General features: G+C 36.4%; 1 protein-coding gene across 2 annotated transcripts in view; it reads right to left on the reverse strand.

Annotated features, from left to right (window-relative positions):
• FNDC1 (fibronectin type III domain containing 1) overlaps positions 1-24,312 on the reverse strand; it is a 541,793-nt gene that overhangs the window by 408,139 nt on the left and 109,342 nt on the right. For both annotated transcript variants that reach the window (XM_044054699.1, XM_044054698.1), the window contains exon 3: positions 9,041-9,157. In XM_044054699.1, the coding sequence (XP_043910634.1) occupies positions 9,041-9,157 (117 nt within the window). The remainder of the gene's footprint in view (positions 1-9,040; positions 9,158-24,312) is intronic.

Here is a 24,312-nt window from a genome sequence, read left to right on the forward strand (position 1 = left end):
CTATTAGTATGTTTCTTTAATGCAATCCTAGGTCTATTAGGTGCCCATAAGAAATTTAACATTAGTGTGTTCAGTTTCTTGATAATTATTTTTGTAGGTGGAAGTATTATTGATTGTATTAAGTATAAAATCTTGGGGAATATTATCATTTTAATAATTGTAAGTCTCTCCTCCATAGTAAAAACATATTATTCCAGGTATTAAAAAGATTTTGTATATTAAGAAAACAGGTATTATAATTATTATATATAATAGATTTAATATCTTTAGATAGTATTATACCTAAATAAGTTATCTGACCTGAATTGGGTACATATTTAGTAAAATCACTAATGAGAATATTTTTCGTGTATATATAGGTAGTATTTTAGTTTTTCTTCATTGAATATTAAACCAGAAATACTTTTAAAATTCATCATGGTATCAAATAGAGACTGTATAGAAGAATTAGATCCTGCTGATGTAATTAGAACATCATCTGCAAAAAGTTGAATTTTGGATGTTGTATTTTCATCTATTTCAAAACCCTCTATGTCAGTACTGTTTCTGATCAAATTAGCCCAAGGCTCCATTACTAAAGTGAATAATAGTGGAGAAAGTGGACATCCTTGTTTTGTACCTTTAAGAATGGGTATTTTTTGTGAAACATATGTTCCTACATTAATATAAGCCAACGTTCCTTTGTATAAATGTTCAATTAGATTTACAAATGCATCCGAGAAGTTTGTGCACTTCATTAAGGTAAACAGATAGTCCCAACTTACTGAATCAAATGTTGAACTTATATCAAGACTAATAAGTGTTAAATCTTTCTTTTCCTATTTGCAAAATCTATTAATGTTAAAGTTCTTCTTATATTATCAAAAGTATTTCTATTTACAATGAAGCCTGTCTGATCTATATCTATAATGCCAGGAATGATTGTCTTCAATCTATCAGCAAAGATATTCATAAACATTTTATAATCAACATTAAGTAATGAGATGGGCCGATATGAAGAACATCTAGTTGGATCTTTATTAGGTTTTAAAATTGGCGAAATAAATGTATATTGCCAAGATGTGGGGGTTATTAACTCAGTTTGGGCCAAAATAAAAACCTTATGTATTAATGAATATGTATTTTAGAAAGGATTTTATATATCTCTGGTATAATACCATCATTACCCGGTGCTTTGTTTGATTTAAGCTTATTTATTTGTGTAATAACTTCTGTATATGAAATACTCTTGTCCAATAGTTTAATCTGTTGTTTATTAAGCTTTTTATTCATATTTGTGGTTATAAACTCCTTTATTTCATCTTTAGGTTCCATGTTAATATTATTATGGTTAATTTTGTGAAAGTGATTTCTAAATTCATCTAGTATTTCTGGTATACTAGAAACATTCTTCTTTTCCTTAGAGAAAAGATTTCTTTGATATGGTTTTGTTTATTCAACCTTTTGTTTTATTTTTAAGTCTATGTAAGTATTTGGGGCTTATTGAATAAGACAAAACTTGTATTTCTCTAAAGTTATTTTAACTTTATGAGTTAAAATTTCTTTGTATTTCTCATTTAGTTTGTTTATTTCTTCAATAACTTTCTTGTCCATAATATTTTCTTTATTATTATGTTTATAAGAGTCTAATTTACTTTGAATATCTAACAATTCCTTATCCCAAGATTTCCTTTTATTATTATACCATCTGATACTTTGTCCATATAGATATGATTTTAAGGCATCCCAAACATAAACAATGGAGACTTCAGGAGTGTTATTTATGTCTAAAAAATGTTTTACTTCTGAAAGTATATATTCTTTATAGTATTTTAGTTGAGTTAAGTATGCTGGTATCCTTTTGATCTGAACATTATGAGTATTTTTTATCATGAATTCAAAAACAATTGAATTATGATCAGATATAGAACATGAAATGATTTTGGAATTAATTAAATAAAGACCCTATCTATTTTTGAATAAGTTTTGTATCTGTTAGAAAAAAAGGTGTATGGTAATGATTTTGAATCTATCTGATTATTAATATCATTCAAATGATAAGAATTAGCAAAATCCTTTAAGTGTTTTGCATTAGATGTAATTCTTCTCTTTCCTATAGTGGTAGTATCACTTTCATGTAGTATACAATTAAAGTCACCAGCTAAAATAATATCTCCTATAGAGAATGATATGATCTTATCAAGATGATGTTTCACTGTATTAATACCAATTCCAGGTATCCAATATACATTAACAGATTAGGTCTTGACTGCAATTTGGCTCCCAGAAAAAAAACAAAGTGTAAAGACTTCTCATCTTCTTTTTATGGATGATTTAAAACTGTATAGTTCATTAGATGAGGAATTGAAAGCACAGCTACCATTAGATGAGGAACTGAAAGCACAACTACAAGTTGTCAAAACTTTCTCAGATGATATAAGAATGTCATTTGGTCTTAATAAATGTGCAAAAGCAACCTTTAAAGCAGGAAAGCTGCAGCACGAAGAAAACTTTAGTTTGGGACAGGATTGTGATATAAAAGAACTTGAGCAAGAGGGAGTGAATAAATATTTAAGAACTGATGAAGGATCAAGAATAAAACATGACAAATGAGAATAAAACTTAGTAAGGAATAATTTAGAAGACTAACCCAAAACAGCTCTGACATCTAGGAATAAAGTCCAAGCTATAAATCAATTAGCTCTTCCTGTTTTAACTTAGTTTTAGAGTGATTGACTGGCCCTAAAATGTATTGATCAGTTGAACAGTAAAAAAAAAAAAAGTCATGCTTAACAAACGATTTATAAAAATCATTGTAAGCCAAGATTATATAGTCCCCATTCTGTAGGAGCCTCAAAATTGATTACATGTATACATCTGCAGTCATAGGACTGCACACATATCTACTGATCTCACAAGACCCAAAGATAGTGAAAGTTGTAAAACTTGAGAAGAAAGTCTAAGATGACTTCCCTGCTATGTTTAATAGAAGCATATCACTGTCAAGCAGGAACGGAAATTAAACTAGAAGTAGACAAAAATCAGGTAGCAACTAAATTTGCTAAAAAACAAAAGAAAGACTATAAGGTGAAGGATCAGATGAGAAGGCAAGAAATGTGGAAAGGCCATAAATGTAGCGCGAGTTATAGAAAACTCCTGAAACAACTGCACGCTGATTAGGATTTGATGCAGGAATGGTTAAGGAGAGGTGAATTTAAACAAAAAGATGAAAGGTTAATATTGACAGCCCAGGATAGTGGAGTATTTACACATTGGTTTACAAAGTCCATTAAACATGTCAGAGAAACAGACAAATGCAAATTTTGTAAAACAAAATTGAAAACAGTCACATCTTGTTGCTGGGTATGATACACCAATGGCAGAAGGCATGTATGCAGAAAACATAATAATATGGCAGGACTGTTGCACTGGGGCTGTGCAAACACTATAATAGTGAAGTAGCTGAGAAGCATTGGGAACATGAGCCACAAAGCATTATAGAAAATGACATTTCTATTACATAGGATCACCAAATACCAACAGTTCAAAACAATAGATGTAAGAATACAAGAAAAGAAGACCAAAGTAGAAATGATCAGTGAAATTCCTACACCCAGTGACTACAGTGTCTTATGTACAGAGAGGCACAAAGTCATAAAATATCAGGATTTACAGGCAGAAATGAAGGCAAAGTGAAAGAAGGCTACCAAGACAGTTCCAATAGTAGTAGGAGCAGTGGGTCTCATAAAAAAGAAATATAGTTGTAATTAGACATATTACCAACACATGTAACTCCATATGAATGGAATGAGTCAGCTCTGGGCACATTGCAGGTGCTGCAAAGAATACTTTTGGTTAATATCAAAGATTGAAACAATACTAATTTCATGAACGTTAATCATACTTTGACTTAGGAATGAGGTCCATTCCTGTCATGGAATAGAAACCCAAAAGATTTGGAGAAACTAAAAAAAAAAGCAAACTAACAACATGAATGACTGCCTTTAAAATAATCCAATATTTGAATATTTGACAGTGGCAAAAGCTTAAGCAATATCATTTTGAAGGGCAGATACCCAAAGTTAGTTTTACCAGAAAAATGCATAAATCCTTAAGCTAATAAGTAAAACAGCGTCCATAAGCATTCAGAGATAAATAATACATTTTTATTGAAATAAATAAGTTAAAGTATTCTTAAAGTAATCAAGCAAACAGCTCACATGTAGCACAGAGACTTAAGGAGAGGTAATATTTAGAAAAATATATACATATGGGTCTACTTCGATGCATCAAATTTACAGTTTATTGAAACTGACTTAACTGATCCCACTTAAGTGAAAGTTTTGCTAGAGTGTGGTACAGTGAGGATAAGGGAATATTCCCTTTTCCCCACTGTAGTGTGATCTCAGAGTTTGTATATATAAGTAGTGGGGGTATGGGGGCACAGCCCCCCACCTTGGAGGCGCAGAGGGGCTTGCCCCCCTGCATAAATACTTTTGTTGGATTTTTTGCTTGTTTTTATGTTTTTGTTTAATTCACTGAAATGATTTTCGCAAAAGTGCGTTTTCATTTAAACGCACTTTTGCTTAAGTGGGATTGGTTAAGTCAGTTTCAATAAACTGTAACTTTGATGGGTCAAAGTAGAAAGTAGACCCATACGTGTGTGTGTGTGTGTGTGTGTGTGTGTGTGTGTGTGTGTGTGTGTGTATATATATATATATATATATATATATATTTATATATATATATATATATATATATATATATATATATATATATTTGTTTTTTTTTTTTTTAATATGTGTGTGTGTGTATAAATGTATATATATATATATATATATATATATATATATATATATATATATATATATATATATATATATATATATGTGTGTGTGTGTGTGTGTATAAATATATATATATGTGTGTGTGTGTGTGTGTGTGTGTATCTATTCTTAACAGAACTCAAATCCTGTAACTGGTCCAAGCTAAAAACTCTGCCTCTTGAGGAGAGTGTGGCATTCTTTAATGACACATTCCTCAACATTCTGGACTCTCATGCACCTAACCGACATATCAGAACCAAGACACGGATAGCACCCTGGCTAACTACAGAAACCAAATCTAAAATTAAACTTAGAGATAAGGCCTGGGACAAATGGCGAGTTACTAAGACACATCAGGATCGCATTAAATTCCAGCAGCTTAGAAATGAAACGAAAAGAAACAGTACCCTGGACAAAAAGAACTATTTTTGTCACCTCCAAGATAAACACCAGAATAATCCAAAGAAGTTCTGGGCAGGCTTAAATAATCTCCTCCACTAAGGGAAATTGTCTACACCCACCCCAGAGAAACTTATTGGTAAAAATCCAGAAGAAGTAGCAAATACCTTTAACTCCTTCTTCACAGAGACCATTCAGTCACTAGCCAATCAACTTACTCCTCCTTCTTCCCCCTTATTTACTGTTTCTGAGGAATCATCCTTCTCCTTTACTCTTCAGCCAACATCCACCTCTCACATTAGAGCCTTATTGAAGAAACTCAAACCAACCACCCTCTCTGCTGATCGACTCCCAGCTGAATACCTGCAAATAGCAGCAGACGTTATTGCCTACCCTATCTCAATTCTTATTAACCGAACAATAACAGAGGCCACCATCCCGGCCATATGGAAAATATCCTATGTCATTCCACTTCACAAGGGTGGATCCTCCACTGAGCCATCGAACTATAGACCCATAGCAATTTTGTCTCCGATAGCCAAAATTATGGAAAGATGCGTTCATAAACAGTTACTTCACTATCTTAACCTAAATAATCTTCTGTCCCATACTCAACATGGTTTCAGACCCCACCATAGTACGACCACCGCCCTACTTTCCTTTACTGACTCAGTAAATAAAAACCGTAACAGCAAAAAAATAACTTCTGCTCTCTTTCTTGATCTGTCAAAAGCTTTTGACATGGTCAATCATGAGATTCTGCTCCACACCCTAGAAACCTTACACCTTGATAATCCAGCTCTCAGCTGGTTCAAGGCTTACCTCTCTGACAGACAACAAGCAGTCCAATGGCAAAATAAACTATCTCACCTGCTGCCTAATACCATAGGAGTTCCTCAGGGCTCCATACTAGGTCCCCTCCTCTTTTCTGTATTCATAAATGAACTTCACACTATTATCCCTAAAGCCACCTGTATCCAATACGCAGATGACTCCACCCTGATATGCTCTGCAGTCTCTCTCTCTGATCTACAAGTAGTCACCCAACACTCCTTTACTGCAGTAGAAAAATGGCTCGCAGCTCGGAAACTCATCCTAAATCCAAAAAAAAACAAATTACTAAAATTTTTTCCCACCTCAGTGCCTCCACCAGTTCAACTTTCTCCCCTATCTAATAACAATGCCTTCTTTGTCCAATCTATTAATGGTACCAAAATTGAGCCTGATACCAACACTAAACTTTTAGGGGTCACTATTGATAATAAGCTTAGATTTGATATCCATATCAGTCAAACCATAAAGACAGTAAATAAGAAACTCGGATCCTTGTATAGAATTAAAAACTTCCTAACCCCTACTGCCAAACTCACTATTGCACGCACACATCTCCTCTCTACCTTACTGTATGCCTCTCCTGTCCTCTCCTTCCTCAATAAAAATGAGATCAAGAAACTCTCTGTTGCCTATAATCACATTGCCAGATTTGTAATAAGTGCTCCCCATAGAACTCATCATTGTCATAATCTAAGGAAACTTGACTGGCTTGAACTACCCAATCTTCTTAAAATGAACCAACTCACTGAAGCATTTAAAATAATCAAACAACCTGAAAAAAACCCTTCACTGAGTGAAATATTGATTCCCTACTCCAATCTTAGCTGTCTTCGCTCCTCAAATAGATTTCTGGTTCAAACCATCAAAGCTAACAACTTGGGTGGTGAAGCTCTCTTTGCCAATTCCATAGGGAAGGTTTGGAATTCCCTCCCTAATAACCTAAGACTTTCCACCTCCCTTTGTCAATTTAAAAATAATCTTAAACAATTTTTTAAGTCTCATTGGCTTTGCCCATGTATCAACCCTGATTAACTCTCCTTGACACATACTATACTCACTCCCCTGTACCTACTAGATGCTACTCTTCCTTTTCAAAGCTTCAAATAATTATCAAGCAACGTCCTTAGCATTCTACCTCCTCTGGCTTCTATAGAAATCTAGCTCCTCCTTGCTTGACTGCATACTATAACAGTAAGGATTCTGTAACAACTTATAGATATATTCTTGCATTTAGAGTTGTATTTAAATCACACTGCTGACAAATGTATCTAAACCAAAAAAAATATTGTTCCTGTACCTGTGTATTTATCTGTATGTAATTAATGTTGTATTTTTTTTTTTTTTTTTGTTTCTCTGTGGAGCTTTTCTCCCCGGGCCTCCGCTGAAAATGGACATGCATCCAGTCGGACTATCCCGGTCAACAAATGTAAAATAAATAAATAAATAAATATACACACACACACACACACACACACACACACACATATATATATATATATATATAGATAGATAGATATATAATATATATATATATATATATATATATATATACATATATATATATATATAAATATATAAATATATATATATATATATATATATATATATATATATATATATATTGAAGCTAGAAAACATGTGCTTCTGGGTAAAGATATAAACTTATCGTCTCTGGCTATTAAGTCCAAAAAGGATTATCAGAGTTATTACATGTAATATGGTACAGCCTAAGTGCTGCTTCCAAGGATATGCTGCCTACATGGATATGCTTCAGCGGGCAAAGCAGTACCTTAACTTATTGTTTTAGTGTTGAGTTTCCAGTTGTTCTATTTATAAGTCACCTAATAGGATTTCCTGTTGATGAATCTGAATTTTCGAAAATGCATTCTGTTCACACACTTTTTATATTTGTGGTTAATAGGCTCAGTGACAAATATGGCTATAGATCATTTTAGACATTTTCTTCCACATTATGGGCCATATTCCAAAAGATTTGCTCTCAGTTTAAGTGACTTAACTGTGGTGTAAAGCCTATCTACAAACAGGATTAGATTCCGATAGACTTGCTCTATGTGTAAGTGACTTACTTGACTGTAGGCCCTATCTATAATTACACAGGGGACTAGATTCCAAAAGACCTGCTCTCAAGTCAAGTATTTTGGAATTAAGTCAATTATACTGGTATCAAGTCTTTTGGAATCAGGCCCAATAAATTTTACTAAAAATGCAAGAAAATGCAGCTTGTTTTATCTTACAATTATTTACACACATTTTTGCTGTTAAACACAGCTTATTTTCATGCATTCCCCCTAAAGAAGTTACATTTCTCAGTTAACTACATTTCTTCCCAAAATCACCTTAATGAAATTATATGAACTTGTACTGGCTAGGGAAGTACAGTATTAATGCACTTTAAGAATAAGACTATGAAGTTATTGACTGCATTTGTACTTGAATAATTGTTGACAATGTAATATGGCATAAACCTTACCTTGCCATTTAATAATTCATTGATTAATATATGGATATACATATAAAGACACATAATGGGACACAACTCTAAAAATAATCTAACATCATTGCTGAAAATACTGCAGTATAGCAAACAAAAAATCATTTCAAGCAAACTGAAAAAAACATTGTAAGTATATTGCACTAGGAATACAACAGCTGTAATTTCCCTTCTGTGTATCTAGTTACAAATAAGGCTAATCTTCATAAAAAGAAAACATTGAAGGCAATCAAAGAAGTTTTACTTAATAAAACTAAGGCTCATATTCTGGAGATATTACTGACCAAATGTATAACTCCTTTATGTACCACTGTCTTGTATCATCTTTGTTACATCCCTTATACCAGAACCCTTACATGCGTAAATCATCATCATTATCACTACACATACTACACTGAAAAGAACACTCCTGGTCTTATTTTATAAAACTAACGATGCCTTCATGTACAAACCTGTAAGAGCATTATACCAGTTTTATAATCTGACATACCTGCTATCTTTTCTTTTAAAATTTCCTTTTCTTTTGAAATGTCTTCTCTATAAGCAGGTTGGCTTTTCCCAAGTGGATTCCTTGATCTCACAGATACAAGATGGACAGATTCTGATGCTGTGTTAAAAAAAAAATATATATATATACACTGACATTATTTTCTGCAAACGAAAGAGAATGAATCTTCTATTGTCTCCTGAACTCAGCATCTGTTCTCAGAAAACAGCTACAACTAACACTTTTTTTAGTTTTATATCGTTAAACACAACAGCAATTGCCCTCAGTGTTCAAAGCAAATGAATATACAGGCAAACAGGCTCAAGCACATTTATATAGATATCTAAATAAAAATATAAATATAAATACATAAGTGTAGCTGGCTCAACCAGCGCCCTGTGCCAGTCTCACAAACACCTGTTCAGCTCTTCTAGTGAAGAGAACAAAAAAAAGGACTTCCTGCAAAACTTGTAGGATGCTTCTGGCAGACAGTATCACAGTACATCACCCTCCCACCCACCTGAAGAGCAAAAAAAAAAAAGAAAGAAAAAGTCCATTCCTTTTAGTGGCACACCAAGCAAGTGGTCAGAAGCATGACATGCTACTCCTAGCCATTCAGATCTTGTTTCTGTGCCCTGCTCCTGACCATCATTCCTCACATTTTTAGTAAAAAAAATGTTTTTTTCTTTTAAAGTGTATCAAACACCTGCTTCATTTTTATACCATGCCTGCACAAAGCACTACAGCACTCAAGTTTTAATTTGTAAAATAATAATGTCTTCTTTTAAACTGTAGAAAACAGTTGCTACAGTTTATACCTCGCTTGCACAGAGCACTATGGCATTCTGGTTTTAGCTAAAAATGTTTTCTCTTTTAAACTTTAGCAAACAATTTGTTACAGTGTAGCAAGCAGCTGGTAGACTTTAAACCACACCAGAGAGCTGCACTGCTCTAGCTTGACCACAAATGCAAGAGCAATCAATATGATGGATGGCTGATTGCAACCCCAACACTTTCCACCTAGGGTAGTTGCTCATCTCACCCCACGTTAGCTACGCTACTGTATAAAATAAATAAATTTAAAAAAAAATATATATATATATATATATATATATATATATATATATATATATATATATATATATATATATATATATATATATATATATATATATATATTTATTTTATTTTATTTTACATTTGTTGACGGGAGTGTCTGGCTGAGCCGAAGCCCTTTTTCATCAGAGGCCTGGGGAGAAAAGCTCCAGTACATACTTAATAACTATATGGTACAAGTTACAAGTTAAAAAAAAAAAAAAAAACAAGTGGTGAAAAAGCTTTGGCACATACATAGTAGAATGGTAGATTTTAACAAATATTTTACAAGTGAAGTTACAGCAGAATTGGTTTAGAATAGTTAAAATAAAGCAAATGTGACAATATAGTAATTTAACAAATAATTAAAGGTAAAAAAAGAATAAAAACAGTTTTAATTTTGTGAACATTTACAGGAAGATGTCTATTCAGATAGGATTTTAATGAGTGGGAAATTGTAGAAGGAAAGTCAGAGGAGAAGGAGAGTTTTCAAGGATGGTTTGAGCATTGGCAGATCCACTTTTTGGTAAGATGTTCTTTTAGTGCTAGCTTAAACTTTTTGGGATGAGCCTGTGTTCGAATCTCAAGAAGTAGCTTGTTCCATTCCATTGAGGGATGGTAGCTGTGTACGTTTTGTCCTGCTTTAGATTTGGGCTTATAGATTTTTAGAAGGTATTGAGAAGAGCTACGGAGATTTCTTGTGGGAGCACAGTGGGAGATGATAGGGTGTAAGGCTGGACAAAAGGATGGCTGATTTAGGATTGCATGTATAGTTTGGAGCTGAGAGAGAAGGAGGAGTTGGGGCAGTTCTAGCCAGTTTATGTATGTTAGTGAGAGACAGTGGTGAGATCTGTGGGGTTGTTGGGTTGCGAATCTAGCTGTTTTGTGGTATGTAGTCTGAAGTCTAGCAGTAAGTGTGGAGTTTAAATTAGTAAAAACTTGTGAGCAGTATGTTAAGCAGGGAAGAAGATAAGCATGGGCGAGGGCTGTTCATGATTCCTGAGTAAGGAATTTGTTATTCCTGTAAAGCAGTCCTAACTTCTGGTGGGTTTTCCTGATGCAGTTATTTATGTGGAGATCACATTTGAGGTGGTGATCAATAGTGATGCCTAGCAGTTTTGAGCTTGATTCAGGTATTGAGTGAATGGATGGTAAAGGATGTCTTAATCTGATTTGCTGCTTTAGGTAGGAAGAGTAGGAGTTTTGTTTTTTTAGGGTTTAGTATGAGTTGGTTATTGGAGAGCCATGTTTCTACAGAGTTAAGTGATGACTGGGTTGCTGTTATGAGTTCTGAGTGAGAGTTAGTTATAGCTAAAACAGTAGAGTCATCAGCGTATTGTATAATGGTGGAGAGTTGGCAGGAGGTGTAGAGTAAGTTTGTGAAGATATTGAATAGCAATGGTCCTAAAATGGATCCTTGTGGGACACCCATTTTTATTTGTAGAAGAGAAGATAAGGCACTTTCCCATCTAACAGACTGGAATCTGTCTTTGAGATAGCTTTCAAACCATACCACAGTATCAGGAGAGAAGTTAAGGTTAGATAGCTTGTTGATTAGTAGTGAGTGGGAGACTGTGTCAAAGGCCTTTGAAAGGTCGAGGAAAAGGCAGGAGACAAATTTGTGGTTATCTCTGGCCATAGAAATGGTATTGAGAAAGGGTAGAAGAGCTGTGTGTGTACTATGCTTGGGTCGAAAGCCATGTTGAGTAGGTGTTAGTAAGTTTTCCTGAGTGAGATGTTCAATGACTTGAGTATGAATGCATTTTTCAAGAATTTTTGACAGAGGGGAGAGGATAGCAACAGGCCTAAAGTTTGAGATTTCAGTGGAGTTACCTCCTTTGTGTATTGGTATGGTATAGAAGTGTTTCCAGATGGAAGGTACCTTGGATTCAGAGATGGAACGGTTGGTTAAGATTGAGATAGGATCAGCAAGTGAGTGAGCAGCTGACTGGAGAAAGTAAGATGGAATGTTGTCCACAGATACAGAACATGGTTTAAGTTTGGAGAGAAGGGTGCGAATGTATGTAGTGGGGATGGGCTTAAGGGAGAAAAAATTAGGATGAGTGGTTTCTGTAGGGGGGGCAGGGTTTTCGGGGTTAGTTTGAATGGGACTGTTTGAATTAAAGAGTTTGGATATGGATTCAACAAAATAAGTGTTGAAAATATTGGCGGTTTCTTCCGGCGTCTTATCTAGGGTGGGGTTGGGAGAGGTAGAGTTGCCAGGATGGAGTAATTGATTGATAGTGTTCCAGAATTTTTTAGGGTTGGATTTGAGCATGGTTGGGGAGTTGTAGTAAAAATTCTTTTTGTCCTTGTTGATTTGTCTTTTGCCCTGGTTCCTTTGTTCTTTATATCTTTGTAGCTCATGGGGGTTTTTTGTTTGTCGCCATTTTTTCCAGGACTTATCTCTAGACCACGGAGATATTTTAGCTTTTGTTTTAATTTTCTGAAGTGGAGCTAGTAAGTTAACAAGGTTAAGAAAGGTAGTGTTGAAAGCAGTGACAGCCTTGGCTAAGGGAAGATGGGTGAGGAAGTCCCAGCTAACTCTTGATATGAGGGTATTAAAGGTTTCTGGAATGAAGTTGGAAAGATCATGCCTAGTTAAGTATTTATGTGAATTGGGGAGGTGACTGGTATACCTCAGTACTTTTATAGGAGAGTGGTCACTTAGGGAGTCAGGGAGGGTATCAGGATTGTGATATTTGGTTGGCGTTGAGACTAGTATCTAGTCAATAAGGGTATATGCAGTGTGGGTGTGGTTACAGTGGGTTGGCTTGGTAATTAGCTGAGTAAAACCATAGAGGTTAATATGTTGTGGGGAAGTAGGGTTATTTAATGTTAGCTAATTGATGTTTGTGTCACCTAGGAAGATTGTTTCACTTATGATGTTCAGTGACAGATAGGAGAGGATATTTTCTAGTACTGGGATATTATTGCCTGGGGGAATATAGGTGGCTACTATAGTAATAGTAGAGTAGTTGTTTTGTTTCAAGTTAACTATCAGTATTTCTGAAGGGGAAAAGGATGGTATGGGATGTGAGATAAGAGAAATGGTGAGATTGCTGGAATAGATAATAGCAATCCCCCCCACCTTCTTTGTTTGTACGATCTAGGCAAATTATGTTATAGCCTGGTGGGAGTATATTTCTATCTAGGTGGTGGGGTTTAAGCCAGGTTTCTGTGACAGCAATGACATCAGGGGTATGGTTTGCTATCCAGGCATGGAACAGACTAAGTTTGTTTAGAATACTTTGGGTATTGATCACATAGAAGGAGATCTGTTTTTGGTGTGTTTTTTGGTGGATAGAGGTAGGAGGAGTGTTTAGAGTAGAGGTTTGATTGTGGATAGGACCAGGGTTAGAATGAATGTTGCTTGCTAGAAGAATAGTAGTGGGGAATCTTTTCAATGTAGTTGTGAGTGGGTACCATTTTATAGGTTTAGTCTTGTTTTTTGGATTTAGGGAGGCAGTTGGTGTTATTTTTATTTTAGGAAGTTGGAAATTGGAGGGTAGTATTGAGGAAGAGATGGTGTAGTTAGTTTTTGGGATTGTTTCATTATTTAGGACTATGTTGGTGGGATGTTTATGGAGGGCAGGTAATGATCCATAGGGGGCAGTGAGATGTTGTAGGAGGATTAGTTGCAGTAACAGAAGGCTGGTGAGGATTAAGGTATGCATAGTTGGAATTGGAGTAAAGGGGGAGTAATAGATGGAGAAAGATGGAGAAGGTAGTGAGAAGATAGATTTGTAATGGGAAATTATAAGTGATGGAAACTAGTTATAGGGAAGCTGTTGAGGGAGGTGGTTTGAGTTTATACACACACACACACACACACACACACACACACACACACACACACACACACACACACACACACACACACACACACACACACACACACACACACACATACAAACACACACAGAGCTCTCTCTGTCTGTATACACATATATATTTATATATATATATATATATATATATATATATATATATATATATATATATATATATATATATATAGCTGTAAGGCAACTGGTTGAATGATTCTTACAACTAAGGCTAGAAAAAGATAATTAAAATGCATTTGAATGAAATGTATTGGCTTTTTGTCTGTGCAAGATTGCAGAACAGTGGAGAAGTGGAGAATGGGGAGTTTTCCCTTTCTCCACTATAGTGCAGGCTCAGAGTTAGTATCTATCTATCTATATATATATATATATGTATATATATATATATATATGTATATATATATATATATATATATATATATATATATATGCACACACTCACACACACACACACACACACACACACACACACATATATAATATATATATATGTATATATAGATATAGCTATATAAATATATAAGTGGAAGACCCCCCTCTATCCCCCCTTATAGAGGGCTGCATTCCACACCCCTTGTGAATTACATATGCTAATTCTGAGATTACACAAACATGGAGTAAGGCTATATTCCCCTAACTCCAGGAGTTATGCTATCTCAAGACACCTATTAACCAGCTGCTTAGTCAGTCATAAATTGTCAACTAAACAGCTGTTGACTAAACAGACACTCGCATTTTTGAAAGGAACTCATATATAGTCATAGTAGTCTGATGTATATGTTAATGTATGAAACCGAAGCACTTTGCACTGAAAATTTGGGCATGAGTTTTGTGATCAGTGGCAATGAAATGGTACAAACTCCAAACTGAGTTCCTTAATTCCACAGTACACGGTATTTCATTTATTACACAGATCAAATCCCCATGCACTCTGTTATGTTTTCCCCAGCATTTCAGTTTGCATAGATGTTTTCTATTAATTTCAAGGTCCTATAACTGCATAAACTGTCATTTTAATATGGCTTAGGTAGCTTCCATAGATTATTAAGGACAGAATGGTTATGTTCTGCTGTTATTCTGATAGACTTTTTCATTTTTTTTTTCTGCTATCAGTTAACATTTTTATGTACTTGACAAGAACAGTAAGTGGTACACTTGGAATTGTTAGTTTGATAGTTTGCTTATGTCTTTGAAATAGCTTTATATGTTTCGATAATTATCATGTGGTCCATTTTACCTGCAATGCCATTTTCCAATTGGCTATGTAGTCAAGTGTTTTATTAAATTTTCAGTCTAAATATTAATGAATTTAATGTTTAGATGGTTTATTTAAACAAACAGCGATGTTCTCCTTGTGAGTTCGTTGCATGTGCATGTATTTTGTCTGTGCAATGTCGGTTTTTATATATATTTTTTTATTTATTTTTTTTACGGTGAAATGAATGGAAGATGAGGTATGAGTTTTGTCTATTTTTTTGTAAGCTGGATGGCTTAGTTTAGTTAGCCTTCAGTATTTTGCCTTTGTGTGTATGTGTCCTACATGTGCTGTATGTGAACTTTAACTTTTGGAAGTAAGATAACTTATGCTAGGTTAATGGACTATATAGAGTAGTAGAAGTGAGGACATATAAACGATGGTAATAATCATATGATGGTATGCTAACACTGTATACCAGCTAAATATTTTTTGCCCTACTCCCTTTTTGGGTTGTTTTCTGGTGAGAGTCCATAAGACAATAACTGTGATTTTCAGAGGTGAAAGAATTTAAACATAAATGAAGGAATATATATACTAAATCCAAGTTTGCTGTATCTGAGAGCATTCCCCTCCTCGAAAGTACAGTGTGGGCAGCATCTTTAATCACATGAGTATGGGAGGTATGGGAAGCAACCCCCCTCCCCCTGCAGAAACACTTTCTATGTGCAACAGTGAGTTTCAAAATGTGCCCTATGATTCAGAGAGAATATTTTGCCACATCTAATTGGCTAATGTGGATTGTCAATGAGCATGATGGTGAAAATCTCTGATTCAGAGACAGAGGAAAGCTATACAGAGGAACACTTCATCAGCAATAATTATGTTATATCTGCATTTAACACTGTGCTGTCAGACTTGACCACATTAGTGTTCTTCCTACCAGCCCATGGGGTAGAAAGACAACAACTTCATGTGCACACACACACACACACACACACACACACACACACACACACACACACACACAAATATATGGCTTTTCTATATCCCATACTTACCTTCTGCATGACGATCACCCCCCAGACATTTGCCCGTGCACACACACACACACACACACACACACACACACACACACACACACACGCGAGCACGCACACACACATATTAATTAAATTCATTTCTGTGTTTATTATGCATGAATTTATCCTAACAGAGGACATGTGATACAAATATCTATCTAACCTAGGTAGATATTTTTTACCACCACTCGGTCTGTCATCAAGCAATCATCTCGATTCTTCCTTATCATCAATTATTCTTTATCCCATTTATATTTACTTATCTATCTAGCTATCCCTTATTGACTGGGTTACTCCCAGTAGGCACTCTTTTTAGGGTAGACCCAAAGTGGTATTTAATATTTTATAATTTGATGACCTGGTAGGTGAGCTAGTCTACTGAAACTTTTCAGTCACGACCCAGGTACACGTGTACAGTAGAACACACAAATTGTTATACAAAGTATAAGTTTTCACTAATATGACCTGGTTAGAAAATAGGTTAGTATATAGCACAAAAACAAACATTCCATTGTTCAAATGCTGCAGCCTTAACCAGTATCACAAAAACAATTGTACTTTTGATTTATTTTGCAAATGTTGCCTAAGATATTTTTTGTTTGTTTTGTTTTTTTTTTTTTGTTTGTTTTGTTTTTTTGATGTTTGGAGAGTTTCACTGTTTTTTTATATCTCTACATAGCTCATTCCATATAGATGGCCCCATTCTTAAAAGCGCTTTCTCTCCAGTGTTGAATTTGAATTTAGGTTTGATCAGAGTGATTGATGCAGTGCTATTGATCTCTGATTAGCTGTTCCTGATGGAGTACTATTGATCTCTGACTGGCTGTTACTGATGGAGTACTACTGATCTCTAATTAGCTGTTCCTGATGGAGTACTATTGATCTCTGATTAGCTGTTCCTGATGGAGTACTACTGATCTCTGATGGGCTGTTCCTGATGGAGTACTATTGATCTCTGATTAGTAGTATTGTTTTGAGGGGTGAGCAGTATCCTTGTGTTAGAATTTTAACAAATAAACTACTCAGTAGATAAGTGGCTCTGTAAGTAATTGGTAGCCAGTGTGCAAATCTGAGTGTTTTATTTTCTGCTGTTTGTATTTTTCACACTAACATAAAATAATGAAGCTCAACAAATTGTGTGTACAAAATTCATGCACACAACCCCCTAAAACATAACTACTCACACAAAAGAAACCCCAGTAAATTAAAATTTACAAAATCTGAATGAAAATAAATGAAATTAAATAAACATAAACAGAATGAAACAAACTATAAGCAACCAAACAGATAATGGCATTAATGGCAAAAACAAACCTACATCTACAAATCTGCACTAACAAAGATTATGCCAGCTCTAGAACATAAGTATAAAATTAATGTCTCTGAACATGGCATTCACTGCACTGTTAAAAATAAGACCAAAAATCTATCTGACTGTAATAAACAAGATTAAACTGTATATCTGAACTTGAGCATAACATCATGCATAAGATAACCCATTCTTAAAAAAGAAGAAATGGTGAATGGAATGTGTGGGAATCTGTAGTGCGAGTTATAGGTTCATAGGTTCAAGGCAAACACCTTAACCATTAGGCCATCCTCCCAATAAATTTTCTTGCACTGTAGGCTTAAGGAACTTAGTTCATGAAACTTCAGCTTCACCACTTATACTGAGATGCTTTTGTTCTATCCCTATTGTACAGGATAGACAGACAGATAGATAGACAGGCATATAGATAGATAGATAGATAGATAGATAGATAGATAGATAGATAGATAGATAGATAGACAGATAGATAGATAGATAGATAGATAGATAGATAGATAGATAGATAGATAGATAGATAGATAGATAGATATTAAGTAGCACTGCTCAATGTATGACATCGTCTTTGTTTCACCATTCTTTATATGAGGATACAAGCTCACATAACTAGTTGTCATAGCAACTGGCTGCATGCACTAGATGCTTACCTGCCAGTGACGCTCCAAAAGTGGATGTGACTACAGGATTCATTTATATTGTTGATTTAGTTGTCACTGGAACACAGACGATCAAGCTTTTTTAAATGTGTGATAAGTGATTTTTTTTCTAACTTGCCATGAGTTTTTCAGACTTACAGTTACTTATATTAGCTTGGAGGTACAGGGTCAAAAATTCCTACACAAGAGAATGCAATAATTGCACACAATTAAAAAATGAACATTTCCACTTGACTAAATGGACTTAATCATTTGAGTCTCACTTAAAAATGTGTCAAGTACAAGAAAGTATTTCTTAGCTGTTAACTAGGTTATTTGTGTGTGTGGGGGTAAAGCTCATCATCAGAAGCAAATCCTAAAGAATAGTACAAGCTGCAGAATTTTTAATGCATGCCATAGATCATTTCAAAATGTGCGAAGTTTATCCACATGTGCCACCAATATACATAAGTGCCAAAAAGCACCACTACAAAAACAACAAATAAAGCGAAACAAATGTCAGTTTATTTAACACTTTCATTAAATAATAGCAATCAACTTCATCAGAATAACAAAAATGTATCTAGCTATACTATTTCAACAATACAGAAAACATATACTAACACATATTATTATTTTTATTAATTAAAAAAAAACATTAAAAACTAATACATAATTTACATAAAACTAATATATTATTACCAAATAATTCCCCACACAATCTCCTTCCCGAAAAATCAAAACTAATATTAATAGGTGACTGCTTCCAAACAGTACTTTTCCTGTAAATATTATTCTCAAACCTTTTTTACATTTTTATCTAACTTAACCACTAACATCCACAAAGTTGACACTAGTACTGTTCATCTCTACCTAAAAGATTCATGGACTCAGACACTTCCTGAAAGCCTTCACTGTGAAGATAAAACCTTAGAATATCATTCAAAGTAATGTGCAGTTGTACTTGTGAAAAGAGTGATCCCCCCACCACACACACACACACACACACACACACACACACACACACACACACACACACACACACACACAAACACACACACACAAAAAAACACACTCTGATTATCTCTCTCTAGATGTTTTCTATACCCTGATTAAAAATATCCATTGTCTGTTTTGTTCTTGGGAAGGAGGGGAATGTGCAAACAGTTTGATTATATTCCTGTAGGCATTTAATACCCAGCTGTGGAGTTCCGTGACCAGACATGAAATTATGAGAAAAGTCAAGTCTAGGAGACCCTCCAAATGATTCCACTGCCATTTATGTAGTAGTTCATGGGTACAGAGTTTTTACCAAAGGGGATGACAATGCACTTTTTGGCATTGAGCTTGTGGCCATGGCTTTGACACCAGGCATCTATCTCAGTGAGGCCCTTCTGTAGGATGTCCACATCATTTGGGGACTCGACTATGGCTCCTACTTTGCAGTCATCTGCGAACTTCATTAGCCAGAGGCATTCTGTGTTCGCCTGTACTTCAGAGAAGTAGATACCAAACAGGACAGGTCCCAGGACTGAACCCTGTGGTACTCCACTTGTCACTGGTTTTAAGTCAGATTTGGAGTCTGTACCTTTTACAGTGTGGGTTCTGTCAGTGAGCCAGTTGTCAACCCATCTTGTGACGTAGGAATTTATACCTAGTTTAGTGAGTTTAGCTATAATTCCAGAATGGGGGATGGTGCCGAAAGCCTTGGCGAGATCAAGATAGGCTGTGTGAATCACCTTACCCTCGTCTATGGCTTTGATGACTGCCTCAAAGAAGTCAATCAGGTTCAGAAGACATGATCTGCCTTTCACAAAACTGAACTGGGTGGGGTCCAGAGTCTGGAGGTTACCGATGTCTTTGTTTATGAGCTCCATGATGATACGTTCTATGGCCTGGCAGACCAGGCTCGTCAGGCTAATAAGGCGATAGTTCCCAGGATCAGTGGTGGCTCCACCTTTGTGGAGTGGGATAACAGTTGCTGTGCACCATTCAGTGGGCACAAAGCCTGACGTGAGACTATGACTGAACATGGTGCTTAGGTAGGGAGCCAGTTCATTTTGAAGTTCATGTAAAACGCTGCCTGGGATGTTCTCCGGTCTCATGGATCATTTTAGAGAGTGCAGCTTTTACCTGCATAGATGTGATTACAGGGACTCTGCATTCTTCCTGTATAGATATGGGCCATTTAGGGGGTGAGATTGGGGTAAAGTTAGCACTGAACCTATCTGCCAGGATGTTGCCAATATCAGTTGGTTCTGTAATTTTCATGCCGTTGTGCTGTATCTCAGAGCAGATCTGGGTGTTGCCATTGAGATTCTTAACATAGTTATAGAATGCTTTGTGGTTGCCCTTAGAATCAGTGGCAATTTTGTTTTCGTAAGCTAGCTCTGAAGGATCTTCTAAGGGATTTCAGCTTCTTACTGAGGCTGACCAGGGAGCTCCTCCACTCATGGGATTTTACTCTCTTTTGCAACAGTTTCTTCCTTCTGTTGTAGAGTTTGTTTATGGCAGGGGACCACCAGATTGGCTTCCTTTTTTGGAGGATAGTGTCTTGGTTCTGTTTGGGATAGCATGATCCATGCACTCATGTAAGTGCTTATAGAGAGCATTTGTGTAGGATTCAGCAGTCATAACTGTATCATCCATCTGCATGGGTGTCATGAAGTTTGCCACTTCTGTCTTAAGAAGCATGAAGCTGGATTTGGAGAAATTTTTTACCATGGTTTCCTTAAAGGTGGGTGGGGGAAGGATGCAAATATCTAGGGTGATTAGCTTATGGTCGGATCTGACCAACAAGGAGTTGACTTCAGGTGTGGAACACCAGTCACTCATGTTGGTAATGACTAGGTCTAGGATATTGTTGCCCCTGGTGGGGGTGTGGATAAGTTGATCCAGAGCATTGGAATTTATGAATTCCAGGAAGCACTGAGCAAAGGAGTTGGTACATGAGTAGTTTTTCCAGTTAATGGTGGGGTAGTTGAAATTGCCCATTATTAGGGTGTTTGGTTGAACCCTAATATTTTCCAGTATATCAAGAAAAGAGGAGTGGGAATCCTGTGGCATGGTGGGGTATCTGTAGTAAGCTACAATTTGGATTGCAGTTTTGCTCATTGTTAATTGCACTTGGATAACCTTGGATGCATTATGCTGCACAACTAGCCTGGAGGTGTGGATATCCTTAATGAATATGGACACACCTCCACCTTTGGTGTTCTGGTCCAGGTTACATGGCCGAAACATGTGGTATGAGTTATAGCCTGGTAATGCAGAGGTGGTCTCTAGAGCCTTGAACCAGGTCTCAGTCACTGCACAGATATCGATGTTCTCCATTTTAAGGAGTGCCTCGAGTGAGTGCATTTTGAGATTTAGACTTAGCATTAAGCAGCATTACCCTCAGTTTTTGCTTGCCTGTTCCTGTTATGGTGGTGAATTTGTCATTTGAACCTTGCCTAAAAAAGGCACTATAGGGTCAGCAAGACGCATAGCCAGTATCCGAAATCCCAGGGGTGACAGGTGCAGGCCATCTCTAGCAAAGCATCATGGTCTGTCGACCATGTCATCCCAGGCAGACAGATACTGAATCCCCTTAGAATGACACCAGAAGCTGAGCCAATTGTTGAAGTCAATTATTTTGTCCTTGTACTGCGGTATCATTCTGAGTGATGGCAGGATGCTACTCAGGGCTAGGGTCATACTTGCATGGGCTACAAGATCACAGAGCTTTTCCATGTCTCTTTTCATGTACTCCTAGGAGGTACGTCTCAGGTCGTTCACACCAACATGGACAATGACAGAGTCATATTTGTACTTGTTGTGGAGTGACCTGAGTGTATGGGTTATGTGGCAGATCCTGGCACCTGACATGCAGCTGACAGTAACCTTCTCCTTGTTTAGCCTGATGAGTGGGACATCAGTGTACCTGACTATAGAGTCACCTATGACTAGTGTGTTGGGTACGTTGTTTAGCCTTATGGGCTGTGGTTTATTGGCACACTGAGTCTGTGGGCTATGTGTCATTTGGGTTGTGTTGGGGGGGGTGGACGTTGCTTGCATTTCTGCTTTGGAGGTCTCTGTTTTTTGAGCAGATTATTATTGAGAGCCTCGGTGAATGTTTTTTGTTTCTACGTGTGGATTTTGGTGGTGTAGGTTTAGTGGGACTATGTGATGAGTGTGGTGTGGTGCAAGTGTTTACCTTCTCCTCTTGACTGTCAAGTTCAGTCTTGGTTGGAGAGAGCTTTACCTCCAGTTTGGCTAGATAAGTGCATCTCTCACAGGTTGTGGTGTTGGGTGGTAGGATGAGAGGGTTGTCTGTGTATGTGAAGCAATTGCTACATTGCCCCAAGATGCCCAGATTCATCAGATAGACCAGAGAGAACACTGGGAGCTGACCCTTGGACATGCCTGTATGAAAAACTTGTTTTCTCTAGACAAGTGAGGAAAGTGAGTATAAGACCTGTTTTTCTCTAAGCAACTGAGGAAAGTAAGTACAAAAACTGTTTTCCTCTAGGTAAAGAGGAAGGCTGAGTGCTGTAGTAATTTGTAGCTTATTTAGTGTTAACAACAAGTTTTGAACAAGTGCTGAGCATGAATAAGCAAATTCAAGTGCTAAAACTAAGAATCTGTACCTGGATCTTGTGGTAGATAGGCTACCTAGTGCTTACCACTCCCACTGATAAGCTAGAATGTTTCCCTCCAATACAGAAAGGCTTGGGGGGCTCAGAAGCTTACAAACAGTCCTGGATACAGCAAATCTATATCTGGACTAGACTAGTTGCAGGAAAGGTGGGAAACAAGGGCAAATACAGGCTTTTAAACCAGAAAGTTGAAGGAGATGGGAAAAATGCCTAAACGGCCAATAAACTACAATTTCTGGGCCAGAAACCACACTTGTGGTAGATAGGCTACCTAGTGCTTACCACTCCCAATGTTAAGCTAGAAGGCTTCCCTCCAACACAGAAAGGCTTTGGGGGCTCAGAAGCTTACAAACAGTCCTGGATACAGCAACTCTGTATCTGGATCTGGAGTAGTTACAGGAAAGGTGGGAAACAAGCACAAACACAGGCTTTTAAACCAGAAAGTTGAAAGAGATGGAAAAACTGCCCAAACTGCCAATAAACTACAATTTCTGGGCCAGAAACCACTCTTGTGGGAGATCGGCTACCTAGCGCTTACCACTCCCACTGATAAGCTAGAAGGCTTCCTTCCAACACAGAAAGGCTTAGGGGGCTCAGAAACTTACAAATAGTCCTGGATCCAGCAAGTATGTATCTGGATTAGAGTAGTTACAGGAAAGGCAGGTAACAAGCTTAGAAATGTTTTTTTTTTCCAGGGCAGTTGTAAAAGGCAAAGGCAATGTATAAAGAACATAGCATCTGCTCCCATTTATTTTATTTATATATTTGTGATTCCTAACTGGGAAGTTCTGGCTAAGCCTAACCCATTTTCAGTGGTAGCGCAGGGACATATGCTCTAGTTATAGAACAGTGCACAGTAACACAACAGAAATAATGCAGATACACCCCAATATACATACCTGCTTACTGTTTATCAATTAACTTGAGATATATAACTACTTACAGCACTGTTATCTTTATTGTCAGTCAAGTAAGAAGTTATAGAAGAGCATTTTCTTTTGTTTACTTTTTACACAAAAGCATATACAATACAACATGCAGGGATGGAATAAACAATGGCTACATGTTTCTGAAGCAGAAGGTTGGGTAAGTCAAATGTTTAACTAGCGGTTATGTCTAGACTTTATACAAATGTAATAGAGTAAGGAAATCAAGATGGGCCAGCAGTTGTGTGTTGGTGTCCTACAAAGCAGGAGTGTCAACTATCACTCTGTATAATGAGTTCAGAGCAACCTGAGAGATGGATTGGAACTTGTGTATGGTACCTGCATTTTGCTACACTGTAGTACTACGTTATGCTAATAGCACAGCTGGGTGCTGCGTGGTGCAGTAGTTAAATGTGTCATATCACTTGGTTTTCCAGTTCAGATCTTGGCTAGGATGCCTTCTGTGTGGACTACATTTATCTTTACTGTATCTATACAAGTTCTCACAGGGTGCTCCAGTTTCTTCCCAC

Source organism: Protopterus annectens, chromosome 13.part0 (genome assembly GCF_019279795.1).
Source record: "Protopterus annectens isolate FY-2018-M chromosome 13.part0, PAN1.0, whole genome shotgun sequence".
NCBI lineage: Eukaryota > Metazoa > Chordata > Ceratodontiformes > Protopteridae > Protopterus > Protopterus annectens.